We start from the raw sequence: 26450 nt of genomic DNA, 5'->3' as shown, positions 1-26450 counted from the left end.
AATTTCTGGATGCTTAGACTTGCCTGTCTTTGAATTTTGTTATTACAGTTTTGCACTACTTTTATTGCCAGTTAGTGCCATGTAAATATATAATGTTTCATTTGGTAATTAAAATTTTTTTTTTAAAACTTTTTAAATTGGTGCTGTTTTTTCTGGAATTGAGAGTTGTAACTGCAACTTACATTTACACTTAGGGAGGAGCAGCTAGTTACAATTCTTCAGAGAATGAGAATAAGACAGATGTGCAAATTAAAGGACTTTTTATCCAACTATTTTTTATCCAAGGGTTCATGTATCAAAATATTTGTGCAGAAGGGCTCTTTTATCAAAATGTTTGTGTAGGTCTATTTTCTTTTATCAAAATGTTTGTGCACAAGGGCTCCCTTATCAAAAAGTTTATGCAAAAGGGGTCTTTTATCAAAATGTTTGTGCAGAAGGGCTCTTTTATCAAAATGTTTGTGTAGGTCTATTTTCTTTTATCAAAATGTTTGTGAACATTGGCTCCCTTACCAAAAAAAAGTTTATGCAAAAGGGGTCTTTTATCAAAATGTTTGTGCAGAAGCCTGGGTGCAGAAGGGGCCTTTTATCAAAATATTATTGCAGAAGTGGTCTTTCATCAAAATGTTTGTGTACTGCAGAAGGATTGTTTTATCAAACTGTTTGTGTAAAAGGGCTCTTTTATCAAAATGTTTGTGTTGAAGGGGTCTTTTATCAAAATATTTATAACCAGTGGCAATAGGTTGAAAGCAGTTCTAGATAAAAAAATACAAAAAACTATTGTGTTTACGAATTATATTAAAACCAATTGAGGTCTATATTTGTCCCAATAAAAAAATAAAGTGAACATTTTATAACAAATCTTGCAACTAGTTTTATTGGTGAATAAATATGTTTTGGGATCACAAATAATCACTTGGGAGGTCATTGTGCATTCAAAATAAAGAATCTGTGGGAGGGGACACTTACCCTCAGAATGGACAGACATGAAAAGCCTGCAATTTGAACCAAAGAGTATATTTGGTAAGATGTTAATTTGGAAACTCCAGGAAATAATGTATCACAAGTTTGGATCTTTTCTTTGGACATCACTGAGTTATTAAATTTTGGCCAAAAGTGAGAGAGTAAAATCATAGATCATTGATGATTGACGATGTAAAATTTGGCTCTTATAAGTTAATTGTTTTTGAAAAAGAGGATGACTTTGTACAACAACTGACATCACCATTATTCCTAGACGCATTTCCTTTCCAAAGATATATAGTTGTATATATTTTAAACATAACTCTTTATATAAGTCCGAAAAAGGTATATATTCACTCCCACACTGGTAATTAAAGCCATAATGTACGATCTTATAATATGAAATTGGTTTATTTTTTCAAACCTATTTTTTTTGCATATTTGTAATGTTTACAAATGTCCCAACTTGCACCTAAATGGAATCGGCCAAATTTGTTGTCTTTGTAGGTCAACAGAGCAAAGTTCAACATATTATCATAATTTAAAAATTATGATAATATATTGTCCTCCCATAGAACTGCGTGTTAAATGGCCAAAAGAACCAGTGGGGTTTCTTTCACTTTACCTTGTAATATTTCAACCTAAAATGGACAGCAATTAACCCTTCTCGTCAGTTATTACTAATATTATTTCAACATTTTGAATAAAGAATAACAAAATCAAAATTTGACGGAAATCGTACATTAAGGCTTTAAGTGCTGTGCACCCTTGATTAAGTCATTGTTGATGTAAGATTGTAGGTCACTGGTTTGAACAAACAATACAAACCAGAGTTCAAGGTGATACAAGTGCAGCAACATTGTCAACATACAGAGTATGCCCATGCAGCCAGTAGTGCTTACATGCCAGTCTTACCAGTCCTGGGTTACCATCAGTTGACAGCCTCCTCACTCAGTCATAGCAGTATTTTAGCATTTCCATGGTAAGTTTTAATTGGAAAATTAGGTACTTTGCCATATATATTAAAATACTAGGTACTATAAAGATCATGCATAAAATCATTAAGCTATAATATACATTTTCTATCTAGGCATATTATAGCTGTTCATTTTATGCGGTCTTGTAGAAAACACATTTTTGCTTCCAATATCACAAACATGAAACATGGGAATCTGATTATTTTGGTGCAGGTCTCAATGACAGTGATGTACATGTTTTCAGGGGCGGCGCCACAGGGGGGGGCAAGGGGGCAATTGCCCCCTATGATTTTCAAAAAGAGGTAAAAGGAAGGAAAAGAGAAAGAGAAGAAGGAGAGAGAAAGGGAGGGGAGAAAAAGAAGAGGGAGAAGAAGAAAAGGAGCCATTCCCCTCCCTGGCAGCTCCTGGCCATGGTTAGAAGGAGGAAACTCCCCCTTCGGACATCTTGACCCTTGTGGAATGCTGACCTACATCACGTACCAACAGTTTTAAAGTTGTTGGTTCTTATATTTTTGGCCCATTTTTGGCAAATTTCCCCCCATAAGTCACCTCTCTTGCCTTCTCCGAACTACTTTGGAAAAATCCTGTGCAAACGTTGCTATCCTGGCGCGGCAACTCATGCAAGTCTGTGGCATGCAACACATATGGAAAAAGTAGTCTCTTTTGCTCAAATAAAAGGGGTCCCACAGTTAAGCAATGGGAGAAAATTGTCTTTTTTCACTTTCAACTTCAATTATTATAAAGGGAAAGTCTAGCTTTTATTTTTTGGCTCACTCTTAATTGTCTCATGCATATATTAAACTCTACTTTCCCCGATTTTCAAGGAAATCTGATGAAAGACCTCGTCAGTACAGGAGCACTAAACACGCAAGGTATTCCCAAAATCTCACTCAATTTACTCATGAAATACACTGACATGCACCCCGTGTTATTAAAGTAGCGTGATATAGACGGCCCTCACTTGATAATAGTCAGTCCGATTGACTTGGCTCACACGATATTTCCTAGAAATACTTTGCCAGATTCTACTCTCTAAAAGGAATCTGATTGGTTACAAAATGCCGTCGTACAGTAGGAAAAACCATACCCTCTTCCGTACAGCCCTGCTTAGTGTGCTGTGTGGTAATGTATGCATTGTGCATTGACCTCGAACGCCTCTGTACACACAGCGTGCACACACTGGAGTCGAGTATAATTTATTTAAAGAGACTTTCATAGGAAAACTTTTCCATATGTAATATGATTTTGAAAAAGTGGACCTGTTTTGGACCTTTTCCTAAAATTTTGACCAAGAAAGCATAACAAACCTAAATTTTGTCCTTTTCTGACTGGAAAAGCATTAAAAAACTGGGTTTTTTTTCAGCCGCCACGCTCACAAAGTGGACCTTTTGGCTTTTAGTGATCATAGGGCGACTACCTCCCACCTACGCTCCTGATTACGGCTTTCAATTTGAAATATTTTCAACCTCAAGACACCCACTATTCACATTCGTTTATCGTGCCAATTTATAAAAAAAAACCCGGCATATCATATAGCCTACAATACAACTGACTTAACATACACCGCGTTGCAACCAGAGGCGTAGATCCGACCCGGGGTGTGCGGTATAAATCCCCCCAATATTTTGATAGGGTATATAGATGGTCCATAAAATCATCCCTTAATGTTGACGCCTGTATGTGGGTTTCTGACCAAAGTAACCTCATATTTGGCCATTTTAGCCTAAAAAGTGCCAATTGTTTCGCGCTTCGCGCGACTTTATTTGTACCATGAAATTATTTTGTTGCCAAAAGGTGCTGGATTTACTAATTGAGTAGGTCCATGCCTAAAACCAGCGGGCTGAAAGTCGGGCCCGTGAATGAAATCCATAAAAATATCCGGTTGGAAAATAAATAAATAACCCTAAAAAGGGTGAAAATGGTGCATCAAATGGCTTCATTTGTGCTTTCATTTTGAAAATTTTCTAAATTCTGAGGGGGGCACATCCCCCTCAGACACCCCTCTGCGTCACAAGCATAAGCGTAACTTGGCAGCGCCACAACGCCGCATATAACAAATTCAAAAAAATTTGCCCCCCTATCAAAATACCCTGGCGCCGCCCCTGCATGTTTTATACCATTTATATGCCCTTTATATATTCCCTGACATTTATCAGTTAATATATGTTTTCTGGCAACCTTTTCTAACCTTGAATAATGTCAAAAAAGTTTTGTGTTTTAGTAGGGAGCCATTTATATCTGTTCCAACTTCGATGACACCTCTGTCAGTTGATCACTTTTAAAGAGGTATCTGAGTGATTTGTTGAGGCAGATGCCCTGTTCAATTCTCAGCAAATCAATACTGTATTGAAAGCAGATTTATTTGCTCCATTACAGTCACACCCATCAGAAACCTCCTTAATGGAATTTGTCTAGCGTGATGTCACAAGGTTTTACCGTTGCTGGAACGTACAATGTATAGTTTTTGTACTGATTATTTTGAAATAATTCTCCAATATATTTTTCCTCTTATTCCAGGTAAACCTGAGATAATGTTAACCCCTGGACTCGTATTTGAGGCACTCCTTTTCCTGTGTGGTTTTCAACTATGCGTTACATATGGAGGCTGTTCAAACAGAGATGGCATTACCAGAAAATAGTACAAGATCTGAAAATGCAAGAATTTGCACCAGCACATTACATTTGGGGACATGCATTTGTGGTAAGTATATAATCCCAGGATTGATCCGACCAATGGGACCAAGTTTAAAAAGGGTGAAAAGCCACACAGGAAAGATTTTTTAAACTATGGCCTCTTTTTACGTTTTGAAACATTTTTTTTTTTGTAGATTGTATCAAACAAAATGTTGTAACCACAATTCACACTTATTCTAGGTTACACAAAACTATTTCCAGTTATTTTGAACATTAATAATAAACCATGAACAGGGAGTGTAAACAGGTAACACGTTGACTTTCAGCCTTATCAATAATATTTTGGTTCTTATTGTGATGAACAACCTAGTGAGAACCTTTTGTTAGGGCTGCTATCAATGTTTAGGCAAGGGACTTTTCCCACGACTCTTGACTTACAGTAAAGTGAATTTATTTTGAATCAAGATTTTAACCTGAATTTTATGAGCTCCATGAATGCTTTCAGGTTTTGTGTGAAAATAATTGCTCAAAATTATGTTAGCTTCCTACTCTTTGATATTTATTCTTGGTTTAAGTAAATTGTAAAAGCTTGTAACGCAACTTACGGCGTGGGTATGGGTGAACTTGAAGTACAGGTATCTGGAGAAGGGAAGCAATTATATAACGAGTTACCCCAAATCACAGCGGCAGGTAGTCACTGGGCCGCCGAGTGCGAATGTATTTATTCTGGAAGGTTCGTGTTTGTTTTAAATTTTGGGGCGTTTTTCCAAAATTTGATATATTTGGTGATATTTCAAAAAAGTGACATGCCAAAGACAACTCTTTGGGCACATTGTTTGTTATAGTTATTGCAGTTGTTTTCCACATACCTACTTTACCATGGTGATTTTACTGTATATAGAACTACTTTACTTGCTTTCAATGCATATTAGTAAACAGTAATAAAATCAAAATCAAAACCAAGCAGGTCGTGTTTTTATTTCTAAGCTGGGCATAATTTTAAGCAAAACAAAGTAAATCTAGCAAGTCCGAAATTAGAAGCTTTTTACAAAGTCATGCCAAATATAAGGGGCCCCGCCGTAGGGGGCGCTCCAAAAAGCCTCCACCTCGGCTCACTTTTTTTTAAAAACATCGTCCCATTTGTAAACTGATTTAAACATTGTTCATGTGCAGATGCTTTCTGGAATGACCAGAAAGGATGTCTTGTTCTTGCATGCCAAGCCTATATCCTATGCTTTGTTTTATAATATTTATTTCATGATTAATGATTGACTTAAAACGAATAACATATTGTAGGCCTGTAATGGCTAGTGATATGCTATTGTTATTATGTTTTATCATGTTGGAAATTTTGTCGAAAATAAAATAAAAACACCTTTTACCTTCTGATATCAAATAATTTTGATTTTTTGGCCCCCACACATGTGTGGGGCTTATGTTATCATCCAAATGGTTGCCTGGTTGGTTGGTTGTTTCTTTGTTTGTCTGTCCAGGGCGGAAACAAATTCTCAATCCACTGTGCAGCTCCAATGCAATAACTGATCAACTTCAAACTTGGTATGGTGATATGGTAGCCTGATATGCTGTATAGTTTTGTGTTATGTCATGTTATTTGCATATTTATGAATGTTAATGAGCTTATTTGCATATTTTGCCTAAATTGTCATTAATCCACTCTTCAGCTTAAACAAATAACCGATCAACTTTAAACTTGACTATGATTGGATATGGTGGCATGATGTGCTGTATAGTTTTGTGTCATGTTATTTGCATATTTATGAATATTGATGACCTTATTGCATATTTTGTCATAAAATGTGTATTATATCACAAGTTTCAAAAAGTCAAAATTATTTGATATCGGGTCCCACAAAAAATATGTGAAAACGTCACTCTCCGACCCGGTACCCCAGGTCAACATAAAAAGTGGTAACCATGTGTGTTCTTCCTTTTTCAAAACCCCCTTTTCACTGATTTTTCATTGATTTTACCCCCCTTTTTTTGCCAAATCACTGACAAAATCAGGGTAAAAATACCCCCTTTTTCAAGGTTTTCAATGAGAAGATTTCCAGACACCCCTTTTCAATGACTCCAAATATTTTAATATATTAAGTACAAAATGTGCAAGTATGAACATTACTTTGTGTCTGTTGTACTCCCAGATGATCCTGTGTTATTAACTGGGGTAATTACAATGCCTGTATACTGATTTTAATTGAAAATGAACCAAAGAGGAACAATCCCTCGAAGTTTTGTGTACAGAGGTTCCTTTAAAGTATTGTGGTACCCAAGTTTTGACACAAGACCTCAGGCTGCACAACACTATGGGTTGGATACTCAGATCAGATATATCTTAAACACATAGGCCTACAGAAACTTACATGCATCAGCATTCGAACAGAATTAAAAACCAAGGAAAAATATCACTCGGTCGGTCGTAGAATTCGCTCCAATCACTGCCAATGTTTCCCGCAATGTTTTCAATTCACCACATGGAACAGTGTATACGGCAGCCAAAAGCGGTTACATCTGACACCATCGATGTTCGCGTCGCTCATTCAGCTCTCTTCAAAGCGTGCGGGAGCATCATTGCAACACCCACTAGACAACTATATCGGAAACCGCCGTGCCAATAGTAAAAAGCTGCCTTCTGCGCTCTCGCTGTGACGATTGAGGGCGGAATCAATGAAATGCCAGAGGATGGAGGCTGAAGACTCGGGCTGAAGACATCGATCGAACGAACCTGTGAAATACCCTTTTTTAAAAATTTCGCGGAGACAATGCTCAGAATACCCCCTTTTTTTTTTTTTTTGCGGTCCGCGAATTCAGTCAACAAAATACCCCTTTTCTGCGAAATTTAGAACACACATGGTTACCACTTTTTATGTTGACCTGGGGTACCGGGCTCTCCGAGCCCTTATACTAACAATTGGTATTATGGTGACAGTATATGGTGGTCTGATGTGTGTCATGTTATTTGCAAATTTATAGTATCTGTATTTACAGACCTTTGATATTTACGCACCCTTGTGTGGGGGCCACCTTAATTATGAATCATATTAATTTGCTGTTAAAATAATATCTATGTAAACCTTTCTCCTATTTATTTAAACTTAGTTCAGAATGTTTGTCCTTATTGTTAACAGCTTCCTACTGATGAGAGGATACGAATGGATGCGTTAATCGACCTGATGGTACCACCAGATGGTGAAGCCAAACCAATTCACTTGGCACCTTTTTGGATAGGTCCATTCACCTGTATGTTAGTAATGATGTCACCTGAATATATCAAGGCGTGTGTGGCTAATGCAGGTCAGTTACATTCACAATTGTTGTTAGGATTCAGTTGCTGATGTGACAGCCATATTCAATAGACCTTTACAGCAGCTGATCGGCAATCATCAGAAAATAGTTCCAAGATGTCGTGTGTGGTAAACAAAAAACACCACAACCAATCACAGTTGAGCATGATTGTTCCAACCAATCACAGTTGAGCATGATTGTTCCAACCAATCACACACCAATCAATTATTTGAATAAGGTGTCCGCTACATGGTCAAACACAAGTTCAAATCACCAGAAACTGATTGGTTGATCATCTCGCATGATTAGGGTTTTCTTTTAAAGAAAGCATTTTGCTGAAGGGGCATAAAACATTGTCCAGAGTTTTTTTTTTTCATTTGAATACATGTGTCTCAGAGGGTATTTTTTAAAATTTGAATATGTGTCTCAATTTCACTGAATCGTTGACACAAATTTATTTTTGCAAGGACGCTCCAGAATCTAAAAAGTTGCGGGGGTTAGGACCAAAAATAGTCGCTAGTAAATACTATATATATTTACGCATGCTCCATTAGGTATCACATGCTTCATTCTCGTAATAAAAATGGTATATTTTCATCATCTGTCACTACCAGATGCAAATATCAGGGTTTTTGATATCAAAATCATTGAATATATGAACACATACGTTTTCAAGAATTTGTCCCGCGATTTTGGACTTGTTGATTTTTCACTTTGCATTTGAAGAGGTACAGCGCCAGTTGATTCATAGTTGTGTGCCCTTAAGGTGCACTGAGCCTGGATGGGCTCTCTCTCTCTGTCTCTGCACTCGTGGAAGCTACATGTGCCTGGTTGTGATTATCACATTAGATTAATCCCTAATCCTTTTATTGGCGTGGTGGCAGCTTGGATTGAAACCAGTCATCTCTGAAGTCTCTCAGCTGACCTTCCTGACGAAATTGGTGGTCATCTTGAACCCTAAATGTGTGATCTTTCACAAGACTGTGAGCGACCAGTAAGCTTAAAGCGGTAAGCTTAAGCCTGCAAGGCTGCATATTAGCTTTTATTCTGGTTCACATACACGAGTGGAAAAACAATCAGCAATGGCCACAACACATCGTGCGCCGAAGCAATGGCCTCTAACAAAGAACGAAACAATAAACTCATTTGAAAGCTGGAAACATAACCTCCAGTATACACTGTCATTAGACCCAAGCTTTTCTCCCTACTTGGTTGAAGGAGCGGTATGGGGCAAAAAGTCCAAAACTTCCCCTCTGCGAGGTCTCACTAACGACGGTGAGGACATACAGGAAGCCCAAAGGAAAACAGCAGTCCAGAAAAATGCTGCATTGAGCTTATGCTTGGACAAATAGCCAACTATTGTCCAATTATCTCACGAAATACAATACTCCAAAACTGCACCAGCCTGAAAAAGATATGGCAAGCCATCCGTCTCCATTTTGGCTTCCAAACAACAGGTGGCCACTTCCTAGAGTTCAACAATATTACCCTTGGCCCTGATGAACGGCCAGAGGACTTGTACCAGCGTCTAGTAGCATTCACCGAAGACAACCTCATGCGTGAAGGAGGCGGCATCAGTCACCATGACCAAGTCATCGATGAAGATGAGGAGATTACGCCTACACTCGAAAACTTTGTAGTGTTAACGTGGTTGCGTCTTATAAACCCTGATCTGCCCCGATTAGTAAAGCAGCGCACGGTACAGAGCTAAGATCCGCACCTTGGCTTCTATCAAAGCCGAAATTTCTCAAGCTTTGGATTCGCTCCTGGATGAGCTGAGCTCAAGCGATGCTGCTCGCAGCATGCGCACTAGTAGTCAGCGTGAGACCGATGCCTAAATTGAAAGCTAAGAAATCATTTGGTAAATCCTGCCCTCTGTGTGAGCAAGCTGGTCGGCATGACCATGCGCATTTCTTAAGCGAGTGCTCGTACCTCCCTGAAAAGGACAGAAAATACCTGGCCCAAGCGCTCGTCAGCTTAACATCCTTGATGATTGTGACAGCGACTCAGATTTAGCATGCGCCTTTGTTGACCAATCTAGCCTTAGTGCGCAGCCCAATGTTCAGACAGCGCTGCGAATTCATGTTGATCAGTCTCCTTATGTAGATGCATTCCACAAGCACCATGCGGTCCGCATCACCATTGACAGTGGATCCACTGGTAATCTCATTCGCGAAAACACTGTCCAACGATTAGGATGCCCCATTCATCAGAGTTCGCAATCTGCCCGTCAAGCTGATGGGTCATCCCCTCTTAAGGTAGTTGGGGAAACAACCTCACCTTTACTCGTGACAGACACTCCTTTGTCTTTAAAGGTCTAGTTGTTAGAGACCTTGACGAAGAAATCCTTGCAGGTATTCCCTTCATGAAATGCAATGATGTCGCAATTCGCCCTGCTAAGAACCAAATCATCTTGACAGATGGTACAATTATCACTTATGGCGCCAACAAGAGCCCCAAATCCCAGCACACTGTTCGTCGTGCCCATATACTTCGTGGACCTTCTCAAAACACTACCATATGGCCAGGCTCATACGTTGAGGTAAATCTCCCTGCAGACATCGTTGAATCAGATGCTACTTTTGCCATTGAGCCCGTGTTGATACCCCGCTCGGTAGGTTCCTACCGCCCAAACAAGCCTGGCCCAAGCCTGATGTAATCACAAGTATTGCAGGCAGGGTTCGCATTCCCAACAATACTGGTGTGCCACTTGTCATCAGAAAGCATGAACATCTTGGCCAGATACACACTGTTTTTTCACCATCACTAACTTCTAAGCCATCACACACTGCTGCAGCATCAGTCAATGTCCCAAAGCCCAGTTCACCGGTTAACTACTCAGCTGCTGTTGCCCTTGACCCAGATGGTATACTTGGCACTTGTGAGCAATCCAACTTCCGCAGTCTTCTCGATGAGTACGATGAGGTTTTTGACCCTAGTTTCCCAGGTTACAATGGTGCTGTCGGCCCTTTCAAATCTGTGGTTAATATGGGACCGGTCCAACCCCCCAACGCATAAAGGTCGTCTCCCATTGTATGCACAGGATAAACTCCAAGAGTTGCAATCAAAGTTTGATCAGCTTGAAAAAGCAGGCGTCTTTGCTAGACCTGAAGATGTCGGTGTGTGTGTCGAATACCTTAACCCTGTCCTTTCTTGTCAAGAAGCCTAATGGAGGCTTTCGTCTGGTTACTGCATTTGCTGATGTCGGTAGATATAGCAAGCCACAACCCTCTCTAATGCCCAATGTGGACTCAACATTGCGTTCAATTGCCAAATGGAAGTATTTGATTGCCACTGACTTGACTAGTGCTTTCTACCAAATCCCTTTATCCCATGAGTCCATGAAATACTGTGGTGTTGCAACTCCCTTTCGTGGGGTGCGTGTGTATACACGGTGTGCCATGGGTATGCCAGGTTCTGAAACAGCTCTTGAGGAACTGATGTGTCGTGTCCTTGGTGACCTCTTAGAGAAAGGTGTCGTAGCAAAACTCGCTGATGACTTGTACTGTGGTGGTAATACTGTGGATGAACTTGTTGAGAATTGGCGTCAAGTTTTGCAAGCTTTGTCTAAGTCTGGGTTACGTCTTTCTGCTTCCAAAACAGTCATTTGCCCCCAAAAGACAGTAATTCTGGGTTGGATTTGGTCAAATGGAACCCTTTGTGCTAGCCCCCATAGCATCGCCACACTTTCCAGCTGCTCGCCTCCAAGCAAAGTTGGTGGCATGCGGTCCTTCATCGGTGCATACAAGGTTCTGGCCCGTGTCATTCAGAATTGTGCCAGTCTGGTAGCCCCATTAGATGATGCTAATTGCAGGGCACCAATCAACTGAAGAGCTTACATGGTCTGATAGTCTGCATACTGCTTTTCACAAGGCTCAAGCAGCACTGTCTTCCGCTAGGGCAGTCACACTTCCCCATCCCAATGATCAGCTTTGGATCATTACTGATGGATCCGTGAAGAAACATAGCATTGGGTCGACATTGTATATTTCCCGCAATGACAAACTCTTCCTCGCCGGGTTCTTCAGTGCTAAATTGCGTGATCGACAGCCAACATATGGTTACCCTGCGAAATTGAGGCGCTGTCTATTTCTGCCTCTACCAAGCACTTCAGTCCCTATGTTATTCAGTCCAAACACAAGACATGTATCCTCACTGACAGCAAACCTTGTGTTCAGGCATATGAAAAGCTCTGCGGGGTGAGTTTTCAGCCAGTCTCGCGTGTCCACATTCCTCTCCACTGTCAGTCGTTTCCAAGCATCTGTTCGTCATCTTGCAGGATCAGCTAACACCCCTCAGACTTTGCTAGTCGTAATGCCCCTGACTGCACTGAGCCCACTTGTCAAATATGCTCCTTTATCAAACGTGAAGAGGAAGCAACTGTCCTTCGTGTTTCCGCACATGACATTCTGTCCGGGAAAGCTAAGCTCCCCTTTGCCAGCAAAGCAGCCTGGCATGCTATTCAGCAGGAATGCCCGGATCTGCGCATTTAACACATGCTCATCTAGTTCAGGGCACTCGCCCTTCAAAGAAAGCTACTTCTGTCAAAGATGTGAAGCGCTATTTGCAGGTTGCATCTATCGCTAGAGATGGCCTACTTGTTGTTCGTCGTGATCAACCATTGTCCCCAACTCGCGATTGTATTGTTGTTCCCAGACAGGTCTTAAATGGTCTTCTCACTGCCCTGCACATCCAACTTGACCATCCCTCCAAACATCAGCTCAGTTTGGTGACCCAGCGTTACTTTTATGCTCTTGATATGGACAAGGCTATTGATCAAGTGACATCAACTTGTCACCAGTGTGCGTCTCTGTCCAATGCCCCTAAGACATTGATCGAGCAGTCCTCAAGTGACCCTCCCGATGCAGTTGGCATTTCTTTTGCAGCTGATATCCTGAAGCGTAGCCGCCAGCTATTCCTTGTGCTGCGCGAAACCTCAACGTCCTACACAGCTTCTTGCATTGTCGAGAATGAACAACATGGCACGTTGCGTGATGCCCTGATTCAATTGTGCATTGAACTTCGCCCACTTGATGGCCCCCCTGCAGTCATTCGTACTGACCCAGCACCAGGGTTTGTTCGACTCGCCAATGACAAACTTCTCACACGTTACCATCTATCGGTTGAGATCGGTCGTATTAAAATAATAACAAGAATCCTGTTGCTGAGAAAGCCATTCGTGAGCTTGAAGATGAGTTGCTCAGACAAGATTCTACAGGTGGTCCGGCTACAGCATTATCACTTGCCATTGCTACTGCAGCCCTTAATACTCGCATCAGATCCCGAGGTCTTTCAGCCCGGGAGATGTGGTTTCAGCGAGACCAGTTTACCAATGAGCAGGTTCCTTTCACTGATTGTCAAATGATTCAGGCCCAGCATGCCTTGCGAAAAGCCAACCACCCACACAGTGCTCATTCAAAGGCCCCATTAGCCTCTGCCTCCCCAGCAGCAGAGTTGGAGGTTGGTGATCTTGTCTACCTCTACTCAGATCGCAAGAAATCTCATGCTAGAGATCGCTACTTAGTCACTACTATCAAGGCCCATGGTGCAACATCCCAAATTTGTGGGTTCTCAGCTTCGGAATACTTCTTATCGTATCAAGAAATCTGAGTGCTTTAAGGTCCAGTATTATCCTGACCTGGATTCTCGTCCCTTTCCCAAGTCGTCTCCACCCACCGAGGATTCCGAGTTTGTTGAAGTGGTCCCTGAATGTACTCCTCCAGAGCCTCCTTTCATACCTGGTGAGTTGTCCACACCTGCTACTTGTGACCCCCTGCCCTGGAATGCTATTCACTCGCATCTTAGTTCTGATTCAGATCCTCGCGATCCCTTGCGCGATAGCGGTCATAGCTCCAGCAATACCTCCGGTTTGGTTGCACAGTCTAATCCATGTACCGGTAACAGCAGTGAGGTTAGTGAAAGTATCCCCAAGCTAGTATGGTTGGCCCTGAGATCATGCCACCATTGCTCACACAAAGGCGTTCCATGGCGCCCTCACAAACTTCCTGAGCACCTGAAAGACTATGTGTTAAACTAAATGGACAGGTCACTGTGTACTATGACATTAATCCATCATCGGTGTCCTCCTATGGTCACTTCATTGAACTTTGAACTGATGTACGTATGTCATTCGGAATTCTAAAAGAAAACTCTGGAACTGACGTTTACTTCTTTGAACTTTGAACCATTTTACATTCATGTTGAATGTCAGTTTGTCATTGCAGACAAAAAGACTCTTGAACTGTTGATGTTATTGACTGTTGGCACATTGCCTATTTTGAGTGTTCTAAACCAACAGTGTCTTCATTCACATAAGCTGTTAGATTGGTTTCTGCAAGTCAGTTGTTAGTAGTAGTTGTTTAGTAGTGTTATCCTCACTTCCTTGTGAGGAAAGTGATCTTTTTTTTCTTTAAAAAAAAAAAAAGAGAGAAAGAGGTAGTTACGCCAGTTGATTCATAGTTGTGTGCCCTTAAGGTGCACTGAGCCTGGATGGGCTCTCTCTCTCTGTCTCTGCACTCGTGGAAGCTACATGTGCCTGGTTGTGATTATCACATTAGATTAATCCCTAATCCTTTTATTGGCGCAGAAAGTTTTTGAACTTCAAAGTCCTGAGGAACTTGAAAATGGGAATCCCCCATTCCTGTATTCAAGTCCAGGATGACAGCCAACAACCATGGATGGAAGAGAAGTGACTAGAACAATTAGCCTTCATAAATGAGCCATGTACTGACTCTATTGCATGAGGAATACCAACTGTATTCTCAATTTATAATTTTTCTTGCTTGGTCAGAGATTTAGCATGTTTAGTGGATGTTGGCTGTGAGAGACAAACAAGACAACGTGTCCTACTCTTCAGACTAAACAAGTATAATTCAGTGTAGCCAGTAATATATTATTGTTTTTAAAATAAATTTTTGTTAAACTTGATTTCATAGATTATAAAGATAACTTTGTCTATGACTTGGTAATTCCATGGATTGGCGATGGACTGCTGACCGCTGGGGGTCCAAAATGGCATCGACATAGAAGACTTTTGACCCCAGGATTTCATTTTGAAATTCTCAAACCATATTTGGATATCTTTTCTGATTCTGCTGACATTCTTTTGGTAAGTGTCATATAAAATGAGACTATATAGACTCAGTGCTGTGTAACTTTCTTTCAACAAATTCTGGTGATTTAAAGTATCAAACCCAGACAAGAAGTTGTCTTCAAAAAAAGACAAGTCACAGATCAGGTGTATAGTACCTGAGACTATTAATAGTATTATACCTGTGATTATTATATAGTCTCAGAGAGTACTTTGAGCTACTTTGGTCTAACATTTAATATTCATATCTAACCTACTTTTGCACTTTAATACGACAATAAATAAGTGATATGACTTGTCTTGACTCGGGAAGACAATTTTTTAAAGCCACCCACAGGAAACAAATTTGGCTATAACTACGAAGAAAATTGTATCAAAATGTCCACTATTATTGCATGTTGGCAATATCTTAAATTTGTTGAATATAAATTATAATTTTCTATACAGATGCAAGATGCATATCACTAAAGTAAACAAATTACCAGCTAGTCTTGGTCTTGCTAGCTTTTGTCCAGGATATTTATCTCATACTTAACACCAATTAATATTTTGTAACAGAACTCCATTTCTTTAATTAGAAAATACTAGCGATCACCCGTCTTGCGCGGTCAGAGTCTTTCGCGGTTTGTAAATTTGTTATATTTTGTGAACATGTAAATGTTTTATTTAATGTGATTAATGGCATGAGAGGAGATATTATATATCATTTAGAAATATAATATGTAGTATCCTTTCCATATAAATCAATGGCTTGAAATTGCAATTACATCGTGATCGAAGCAAGGGTTAGTCTTCTTGCCACCATATCATATATCCACCGTGAGAAGTCTTGCCCCTGTTTGATGCTGGCCGCCCTGATATTTAAGATTTTTATGCATTTACAGTACATTTTAGCCCATTTTGGACAAATTTGTTGTACCTTTTGGCCATTTTGTACCATTTTCGTCCAAATTTGCCCCCCACCTTGAAATGTAGGCCTACCTTGCTGCCCCCTGCAAAAGTCATAGGCCTACCTTGCTGCCCCCTGCAAAAGTCCTAGCTACATCACTGAGCAGATGAACACAATTTTACTCAATTCCCTCTTGGCCCCCTGTGGTATGCTAGCTGACAGATATTAAAGATTTGTATGCACATACTTGTTGTACTTTTTATTTGTTAGCCCATTTTGGATAAATTTGTTGTACTTTTTACTTTTTAGCCCATTTGTGACAATTGCCCCCCGCATGAAATTTGCCTTGTCTCCCCCTGTCTCTCTCTCTGAAAAAGTCCTGGCTACACCACTGTGCAGATGAAACAATTTTATTCACATTTCCTTACACTCTGTTTCATATTATTATGATCATACAATGCTGATAACATCGCAGTACCAAAAAGAGCACAGTAGGCCTATTTGATTGTGAATAAAATTCAGTGGTTTGAGAGCCAAATAGGCAATTGCACCATATTATAATTAGCACAATTAAACTATAATACCCTCCTCACTTTGCTACACCAACAGCCCTTAGGGACGCATCATTAGATTCTCAGGGTGGGGGTATGAAGTTTTTGAAAAAAAAAACTTCACCCACTACATGAGCAAAAAAAAAACTTTCCCCACCAACACTAAAAAAAAACCTTTCCCCACCTAACTGTGTATAAATGCATGAAATTAAAAAAAAAACTTGCCACCAGGCGGCCCCAAAAAAAAAAAATTAGCCAGCAAAAATAATTCACGACAAAAAATTTCTTTCCCCAACCCTAACTTCCTACCCCCTCACCAAGTATCAAATGGTGCGTCCCTTATAGGTATTAGATGTTCATGATGGCAATCTTGACCTACAAATAGGACATTATGAGATGTTGACAATCTTCCAAAAAGAACATTTCATCCTTTTGAGTAAATGTTGACTTTATTGATGTGTGACTAATTAGGTGTTCAAACACAGTCCCTGGTATTATATTATATAATACTGTGTGTGATTGTATAATAGGTAATTCAATGACCATCCAGACTACAGGCATAGTATCTTCACACCAATGCCAAAACAGAAGGTATTGTGTTGGCATGAAAACTTTTTGGCATGCAGGTGCGCTGCCACTGCCTTTGCCCTGCCTTTGAAACTAATTAACAATTTGACACCCTTAACGTAAACAAAAACAAAATTGGACGTTTTATTGGGGTGCGGACAACCTTACTCTACGAAACGCAAAAATCTGTTTTCCGAAACAATGTAAAACGTAGAGGTTTTTAGCCTTACCAATTCGCCAAACTCAGTAATTTATTATAGATATTATACAGGTTTATACACACATTGCTGGGTTATTACAAGAGTGAATAAACATTCAATTAACTATAGATAATGGACTTAGTTTTGTGCCATGTAGTTTTCTGAAGTAAATCGCCCATTGTGTAGTTTTCAATACAGATATACCTAATTACAAAGTAAACATTCAATATGTTGGACATGACCTGTCTACCTAGCTTTGATTAACCAATCAGTTATGTGTATTGTCATCATGTGATGGCTATAAGCCAATTACAAACTTGTTTATAAAAAAAGGCTACTCATTTACTACACTCAACAACTCATTACCAAATTTAAGGGATAATTTAGTCCCTGTCGTGTGTGGCAGGATATGTAGATAAAGGCATACAAACTAGGGTATGATATATTTATAGGAATTATTTCCTAGACTCTTAACCACACCGGGTTGATGGGCTACAAGCTATTCAAGACACATGACATGTAAGGGATAAACTGTGCATATGAGATGTTGGGGCAAGTGGCATCATTTCACTGCCGTGAAAAAATGCCTTAAGCATTTTTCAGATTATCGACAGAAATGACCTTATGGCATCACGAGTCGTGTGTCTGTCTGTGTTCCGTCCATATGTGTGCCGTCCATCTGTCAGTCAACAATTTGGTCTAATATGAACAGTTCAAATACCAAACTTGTGTCATAGCTGCACTATGGGAACCCTCATCTATTGGTGTTGTTCAAGGTCATATACTGAGGTCAAAGGTAATTTGAGGTAAACTTGTAAATAGGCTGAAAATACAAAATCTGGTCTCACATGAACAGTTCACATCCAATTACAACCATTATTATGTTTTGAGATGAATCCAAGTGTGTGAAAATATTGGATCCAACACATAATAATGAAAAAATTGGATGATTTATGCCAATTGATTGGTCTCGCTATGAGTTTTAAAATATTGGACTCGAATGTCTCGTCCAATGTTTTAAAACTCATAGCTCGGCCAATAAATATGGGCTCAATCGATCCAATTTTATATCAAACTTGAGCCAAAGCTGCAGTCTATGATTATGGGAATTCTCATGTCATGGTGGTATTCAAGGTCACATATTGAGGTCAAAGGTCTTTTGAGGTCAACTTGTAAATAGGCTGAAAATACAAAATCTGGTCTTACCAAAACAGTTCACATTCAATTGCAACCATTTATGTTTTGATGAATCCAACTGTGTGAAAATATTGGATCCAAAACATAATAATGATAAAATTGGATGCTTTACGGCCAATATTTATTGGTCTCACTATGAGTTTTAAAATATTGGACTCTACTGCGTTTAGTCCAATATTTTAAAACTCATAGCTCGACCAATAAATATGGGCTCAATCAATCCAATTTCAAACTTGAGCCAAAGCTGCATTGTGGGAACTTTCATGTAATGGTGGTATGTTGGTCACATACTGAGGTCAAAGGTCATTTGAGATCAACTTGTTAATAGGCTGAAAATACAAAATCTGGTCTCTCATGAACAGTGCACATCCAATTGCAATCAACGTGAAGTCAAATATTTTGTTTTATTTCTTCTTAAACCTGAGAATGAGATACTGAGGTCAAAGGTTTTTGAGGTCAACTTGTAAAATAAGTTGAAAATGAAAAAAAAGAAGTGTTTCACAATAAAAATGTTTCACATGAATATTTACTATGCATATGGTGTTCACTACCCATATCTTCGGATGATCTATCTGGGACCGCCATCCCCATTTTTACAGTTTGTTAGTCGATCAGGACTGAAAATGCACATGGGAGAATTACCTTATAAATATTTGTTTTTAAGTAAATTCAAAATAATTTATCCAGAAATAATAAGTTATTGTATTTCTACAAGTACGCCGTTAGTTATCACAGTACCGGTGTAGCCGGTCCCTGTGTGAGTAGTCAAACTTTCGAACATTTTGTAAAATGTTATTGTGATCTTTTTTATTCCAGGATAAATTTTCAGCATCAGAAGGGAAGCCAATGGAAGTATTCAAGGCTGTTGGTCTGTTTGCACTGGATAGCTTACTGAAATGCTCATTCAGTTATGAAAGCAATTGCCAATTACAGGGGTAAGTAGGCGTAGTGAGTTTGTAGGATAAATTTTCAGCATCAGGAGGGAAGCCAATGGAAGTATTCAAGCCTGTTGGTCTGTTTGCACTGGATAGCTTACTGAAATGCTCATTCAGTTATGAAAGCAATTGCCAATTACAGGGGTAAGTAGGCGTAGTGAGTTTGTAGGATAAATTTTCAGCATCAGGAGGGAAGCCAATGGAAGTATTCAAGCCTGTTGGTCTGTTTGCACTGGATAGCTTACTGAAATGCTCATTCAGTTATGAAAGCAATTGCCAATTACAGGGGTAAGTAGGCGTAGTGAGTTTGTAGGATAAATTTTCAGCATCAGGAGGGAAGCCAATGGAAGTATTCAAGCCTGTTGGTCTGTTTGCACTGGATAGCTTACTGAAATGCTCATTTAGTTATGAAAGCAATTGCCAATTACAGGGGTAAGTAGGCGTAGTGAGTTTGTAGGATAAATTTTCAGCATCAGGAGGGAAGCCAATGGAAGTATTCAAGCCTGTTGGTCTGTTTGCACTGGATAGCTTACTGAAATGCTCATTTAGTTATGAAAGCAATTGCCAATTACAGGGGTAAGTAGGCGTAGTGAGTTTGTAGGATAAATTTTCAGCATCAGAAGGGAAGCCAATGGAAGTATTCAAGCCTGTTGGTCTGTTTGCACTGGATAGCTTACTGAAATGCTCATTCAGTTATGAAAGCAATTGCCAATTACAGGGGTAAGTAGGCGTAGTGAGTTTGTAGGATAAATTTTCAGCATCAGAAGGGAAGCCAATGGAAGTATTCAAGCCTGTTGGTCTGTTTGCACTGGATAGCTTACTGAAATGCTCATTCAGTTATGAAAGCAATTGCCAATTACAGGGGTAAGTAGGCGTAGTGAGTTTGTAGGATAAATTTTCAGCATCAGAAGGGAAGCCAATGGAAGTATTCAAGCCTGTTGGTCTGTTTGCACTGGATAGCTTACTGAAATGCTCATTCAGTTATGAAAGCAATTGCCAATTACAGGGGTAAGTAGGCGTAGTGAGTTTGTAGGATAAATTTTCAGCATCAGGAGGGAAGCCAATGGAAGTATTCAAGCCTGTTGGTCTGTTTGCACTGGATAGCTTACTGAAATGCTCATTCAGTTATGAAAGCAATTGCCAATTACAGGGGTAAGTAGGCGTAGTGAGTTTGTAGGATAAATTTTCAGCATCAGGAGGGAAGCCAATGGAAGTATTCAAGCCTGTTGGTCTGTTTGCACTGGATAGCTTACTGAAATGCTCATTCAGTTATGAAAGCAATTGCCAATTACAGGGGTAAGTAGGTGTAGTGAGTTTGTAGGATAAATTTTCAGCATCAGGAGGGAAGCCAATGGAAGTATTCAAGCCTGTTGGTCTGTTTGCACTGGATAGCTTACTGAAATGCTCATTCAGTTATGAAAGCAATTGCCAATTACAGGGGTAATTAGGCGTAGTGAGTTTGTAGGATAAATTTTCAGCATCAGAAGGAAGCCAATGGAAGTATTCAAGCCTGTTGGTCTGTTTGCACTGGATAGCTTACTGAAATGCTCATTCAGTTATGAAAGCAATTGCCAATTACAGGGGTAAGTAGGCGTAGTGAGTTTGTAGGATAAATTTTCAGCATCAGGAGGGAAGCCAATGGAAGTATTCAAGCCTGTTGGTCTGTTTGCACTGGATAGCTTACTGAAATGCTCATTTAGTTATGAAAGCAATTGCCAATTACAGGGGTAAGTAGGCGTAGTGAGTTTGTAGGATAAATTTTCAGCATCAGGAGGGAAGCCAATGGAAGTATTCAAGCCTGTTGGTCTGTTTGCACTGGATAGCTTACTGAAATGCTCATTTAGTTATGAAAGCAATTGCCAATTACAGGGGTAAGTAGGCGTAGTGAGTTTGTAGGATAAATTTTCAGCATCAGGAGGGAAGCCAATGGAAGTATTCAAGCCTGTTGGTCTGTTTGCACTGGATAGCTTACTGAAATGTTCATTCAGTTATGAAAGCAATTGCCAATTACAAGAGTAAGCATTTTCAGTTATTTTAATATTAGCTGTTAAGCTACATCCTACAGAAGAGTTATCAGGACCACAGTAAAAGTGAACCCCCCATTCCCGGGCCCCCATTACACAGCAAAACATACCTTTGGCTAGAAAGATACATGAATACTATTAAATATACATTCAAGTTTATCCCAAAACACTGTAGATTCCATTTACATGTAGGCCTCAAGGTTTTTTGACAAAAGAGACGTTAAGGCAGACACCCTCACAAAACATTACAAGAGGTTGGTCTTATAATATTACATTTTCGTACAGCAGCCTGCATCAGTAATATAGTTGCGCAAAATAGTGTTTTAACTGTTTTTGTGGAGGGTGTCTGCTTATCTCAATAAAAAAAACCTTGTTTAAAGGCATATAATTATGCTTGTAGATGGAATTTTACAGTATGTGATAAAAACATGAGAATGTATTTTACTACTCAAAGAACTTTAAAAAATTTAAATTAATTTTTGTAACCTAGATGCCACCAGGCATCTATTTGTATGCTAACATTGATGAACATTATGAGAAATTTGCTTTTTGTTCACTAATGAGGCAGCTACTTGGATGTTAACATTGTGCTGCCACTATAGCACTAATATAAGGAAACTAAATAATCTATTATCAATAACCCTAATGCCCCAAGGGCTTTTTGGCAACTGAAAGGGGGAAAAAGAAGGAAGGAATAAAGAGAGAAAACAAACAAAGAAGTTGTTTGCTCTGGTTGGGATGCAAACCAGAGACCCCTCGCATACCAAACTCTAGGTCTGTAGCCACGGGTCTTTCGATGGCCCAGCTGTAGTCAAGAAAACAAATACGACTGAGTTTGGTGACCTGACCTAACGTCAGGTCACAAGTCATTCCTTGTTCAGCGCTTTAAAATCGTATTAAGCCAGTGCTTAATCTTATTAAGCACTGAATATTCCATGTTCAGCGCTTACCTTTTGGTCATATATTCACCAGTATTTGTACCCCGGATTTGTAAACAAATGAGGTTGATGTCTGTCGATGTCATCATGATATGTGACATGATCAAGGGGAATGAGTCACATGTCGGCCCGGGTCAAAAATGAGTTTCACACATGTTTCTAAAGAGGACATTTAGTGCTTTCAGAAATTGAAAACCCCATGTTGATATGACTTTGTTTTGCTAAGTTACATCAATTTATCAATCGCTGAAAACAATATCAAACAAAAGAATTTTAACACTTTCTTTGCCAATATCTCGAAATCAATATTAGCGACATCCGACTCATTCCCCTTCGTGTCACATATGGTCATTCTTGTATTCTTGAAAGAAGTGAACAAACTGTTGATTGTGTCGTTCAATTGGGTTTTTTTTCTGCCAGGGACAATGAGTACATCAATGCAGTGACTGAGTTGTCAGAAATAATCACCACCCGTTTTATGAAAATTCAGTACCTCAATGAAATCATTTTTAAGTTGTCACCCCTTGGAAGGAGGTTTCGTAAACTTTGTGAGACTGCTCATGAGAAGTCACGCTCCACTATCAAGAAACGCAGACGTGAGATTGAAGCAGGGGGAGAGGAGGTTAAAGGTCAGCGAGGGAAATACTTGGACTTCTTAGACATTCTACTTGCGGCTAGGGTAAATGTTTGCTTTCTGCTTATTTTTTCTAAGTTGTAAGTAGTAGTGCCCTACCTACACACACTATATGCAATTGATTCTCTAGGTATAGTGTGAAGGGTTTTAAGAAATTATTCTGAATAGTCTTTCTCATTAAAATTGTGGTAACATACCTGAATATATCTGAATATATGAAGAGCTTGTTTCCAAACCATGTTAAGTCCACAACCACCATGACCACATGTTTCTCATTTACTTGTGTGATAATTACTTTGACATTAGCAACAATGAGTTGTACCATCAACAAGCCATTATTGAATGCAGCTTAACAATATGCAGGCTATTGCACTCATTTGGGAATCAAAGGCCTCACACAGTATTGTTACTGTGTATCCATCCACTGGTTGCTTTATTACGGTCCATCCAACTAAAATTACTACACCTATTAGCATCAGCCATCACAAACCATTTCAAAATCAGAAACATGTGTTTATGGACTTAAGGGGGTACTACACCCCTCGATAAATTTGTGTCTATTTTTGCATTTTTCTCAAAAACTAAAAACACAGTGGTAACAAAAGTTATGTATATTATAGGGGCAAAGAATCCAATTACTACACTGGAATTTCAGTGACCCAAGACAAGCGGTTTGTTATTTATGATAAGAAATAAGGTACCACTAGGATGTACCTCATTTCCGATCATATATACTGAACCGTGTGTCTTGAGTCACTGAAATTTCATTGTAGTAATTGGATTCCTTGCCCCAATAATATACGTAACTTTTGTTACCAGTGTGTTATTATTTTTTGAGAAAAATGCAAAAATAGTCACAAATAGTACCCCCTTAACTTGGTTTGGAAACAAGCTCTTCATAATTATGTTTGCTTGAGCGTTATTAGTGTGTGATGATACCAAAGCTTTGTGAAAGTGTAGTATGGATGTTGATGCCAACACTGCATATTTTGCATGCCTGTGGCATTATTTTGTATTGTTCATTCGCCTAGAGCTAAATATGTAGGCACATTATAAATCTATGTATGTATGTATGAATTCCCAGTTTATTAGAAACTTCCAGGGGGCACCCCTACTTTGGAGGTGATGCGCATGTAGGGCAGTTAAGACCCCTTTTTCAGCGTCGCTGTCACCCAAAGACCCCATATTTGTTTACGAAACACATGCCTTGTCACCCAAAGTCCCCTAATTTTAAAGCCATTTAGAACTAGAAATTCAATGTTCCAGGCTTCTGTGGTGCTGTTTTGGCTCTCACCCAAAGGTTCCATTTTAAACAAGAATTTGTCTTTAAAAAGACAAAGTTCATGGATCAGGTGTTCATAATACTAACCTACTTTGATTTGACAATAAATAAGTGATTTGAGGCATAAATGATACTTGCATTTTGACTCTGGAAAACCATTTCAAAAAAGGTCATGTTCTCACCCAATGACCCCATATGTTTTACATTTTACTCTCACCGAATGCCAATAACTGTGAAAGTGCCAGCCCTACACCTATATCCATTTCATATTGATGTGCCCCCTCCTGGTAGAAACTATCCCTATTTAACCTATTGACTCCATGGGGTGCTTAGTGATCATGCAAAAAAGTCTCTACAGAGGGGTGCAGACATGGGGATTTCAAAGGTGTCTGCTATAGTCATTAACTTGTGTTATGTTCAAATTTCAGGATGAGGATGGTAAGGGTATGGATGAAGAAGAAATCCGTGAAGAAGTTGACACCTTCATGTTTGAGGGTCATGACACCACTAGTAGTGCCATCCCGTGGTTGATGTATAATCTAGCTAAACATCCAGAATATCAACAGAAGTGTAGAGATGAAATACAACAACTATTTGACCAAAAGGAAGATGACCGACTCAAATGGTAAGAATTTTAAGATAAAATGACCAATCACTTACAGCAATTGTGAGTTTGTATCTGTGTACGTAGTTTCTTAAAGAAATTGGTGAAGGATTTTATTTTTACATATGAAACATGATGGGCCAGCCTTGACAAGATCATGTGAATATCTAAATGCAGCATTGAATGTTACTTGAACTTACTTCTTATAATAATACTAGTGTCTATAAAATGCTGAAGACCAACTCAAGTGTGGTGCATTGGCATATCAGAATTGGGAGGTGGCAAGAGCTACACCCCTTGCCCTTTTGGTTTTGCTCAATCATAGGAAAATCAGGGTAATAGTACTAGGTTTGACGGGTGATGTGTGAAATCAGGTGGGGAATCGAATGGGTTTGATTATATATAGTTAGTCTTGTTCAAGATGGTCTTTTATACTAGGGCCAGCTAATTTCCTCAGCCCCAGCCCCTTTATACGGCCAACAAAATCAACTAAATTTCTGCTATTGGCACTGCCAGTTTTATCTTCACTATGATAGTACCAGGGATTAGGGTACAAACTGCGATCTGGTCGGCGAAGCAGACCGTCTTGTACAACTTGTTTAGCTCATTAATGTTTGTATGTAAATGACCCAATGCACTGACGAAATACACTGTTTTCATTGGTGGTCGTACGATATGCTGATATTAAAATTGAATTCGCCAATTTTAAACTTGGAATGGGCTTCTAACACAAACCTTAATTTTCTCCATTACTAATTTCATGATTTGCATCAGATATTGTACCCAACCATGAAACCCAAAACTACCTGGCATCCACTCCACAAACTACCTGGCATCCACTCCACTACTCAAAATATTGGACAGTTAGGCGATGAATAAAACCAGCCCTGTTCTACGGGCCCGACTGACCCAGAATTTGCATTCTGGAGAATTCTTTTAATTTTGCTCAAAGCATGTGAAATCGGTCGTTTTATTGCTAAAATTTATTAATTTTGGCTGAAAATGTTTCAAAACTAATGATTTTTATTTTCAAATTTGTCAGATTTTGGTGACAATTATAGGGTAATTTGTGACCTTAACTGTAGGATATGGAATAAATCTTGTCTTGACCCACATAATGTTGTTTTGTTTCTTTTATCAGGGATGATTTATGTAATCTACCATACTTGACAATGTGTATCAAGGAAAGCTTACGGATGTATCCACCAGTTCAGACTATATTGAGGAAGTTGGTGAAAGATGTCAAGCTCCCCAATCAAACAGTTATAGCTAAAGGTTAGTTAATGTATGTTTTCTTACATACCCATTTTGTTCTGTATTATGCACAAATCAATTGTAGTCCCGGCCCCGGGGTCTGGCAATAGCGGGGTCCGAGCAGGACTTGGCCGGGATGTAAGGCTCAATGTGTCCTCGCAGTCTTGCGGGACGTAGTGGGGAGTGTACGGGGATGTAATGCCTCTCAAACAGGCCGGGATCTACCCGGGAGTGTACCGGGACGTAATAGAAGAGTACTCACAACTGTGCGGGTCGTATCGGGGGAAACACTCATGGGACTTGAGCATGGTGCCCAGGGCTAGGGGCGGGGACTTGGCGGGATGTATCCCGGGATGTACACAGAAATACAGGCATGAGAATTTTCAGGTAAAAAACTGAATTCAGTTTTTT

At 39.5% G+C, this 26450-nt stretch overlaps 2 protein-coding genes across 2 annotated transcripts in view; both read left to right on the top strand.

The window, feature by feature from the left end:
- LOC140158149 (uncharacterized) overlaps positions 1-26450 on the top strand; it is an 89478-nt gene that overhangs the window by 41579 nt on the left and 21449 nt on the right. The window contains exons 7-8 of the mRNA XM_072181317.1: positions 24610-24806; positions 25927-26060. Coding sequence (XP_072037418.1) covers positions 24610-24806; positions 25927-26060 — 331 coding nt within the window. The remainder of the gene's footprint in view (positions 1-24609; positions 24807-25926; positions 26061-26450) is intronic.
- LOC140168081 (cytochrome P450 4B1-like) lies at positions 1626-24514 on the top strand. Its single transcript, XM_072191386.1, has 7 exons — positions 1626-1942; positions 4455-4638; positions 7718-7883; positions 14810-14982; positions 19329-19447; positions 22686-22944; positions 24473-24514. The coding sequence occupies exons 2-7, from the start codon at positions 4525-4527 to the stop codon at positions 24512-24514; spliced, it is 873 nt and encodes a 290-aa protein (XP_072047487.1). The 5' UTR covers positions 1626-1942; positions 4455-4524.

This window comes from Amphiura filiformis, chromosome 1, assembly GCF_039555335.1.
Source record: "Amphiura filiformis chromosome 1, Afil_fr2py, whole genome shotgun sequence".
In the NCBI taxonomy this organism is placed as follows: Eukaryota; Metazoa; Echinodermata; class Ophiuroidea; order Amphilepidida; family Amphiuridae; genus Amphiura; species Amphiura filiformis.
Note: the sequence above shows the minus strand (reverse complement) of the source record. Positions and strands in the feature narration are given on the sequence as shown.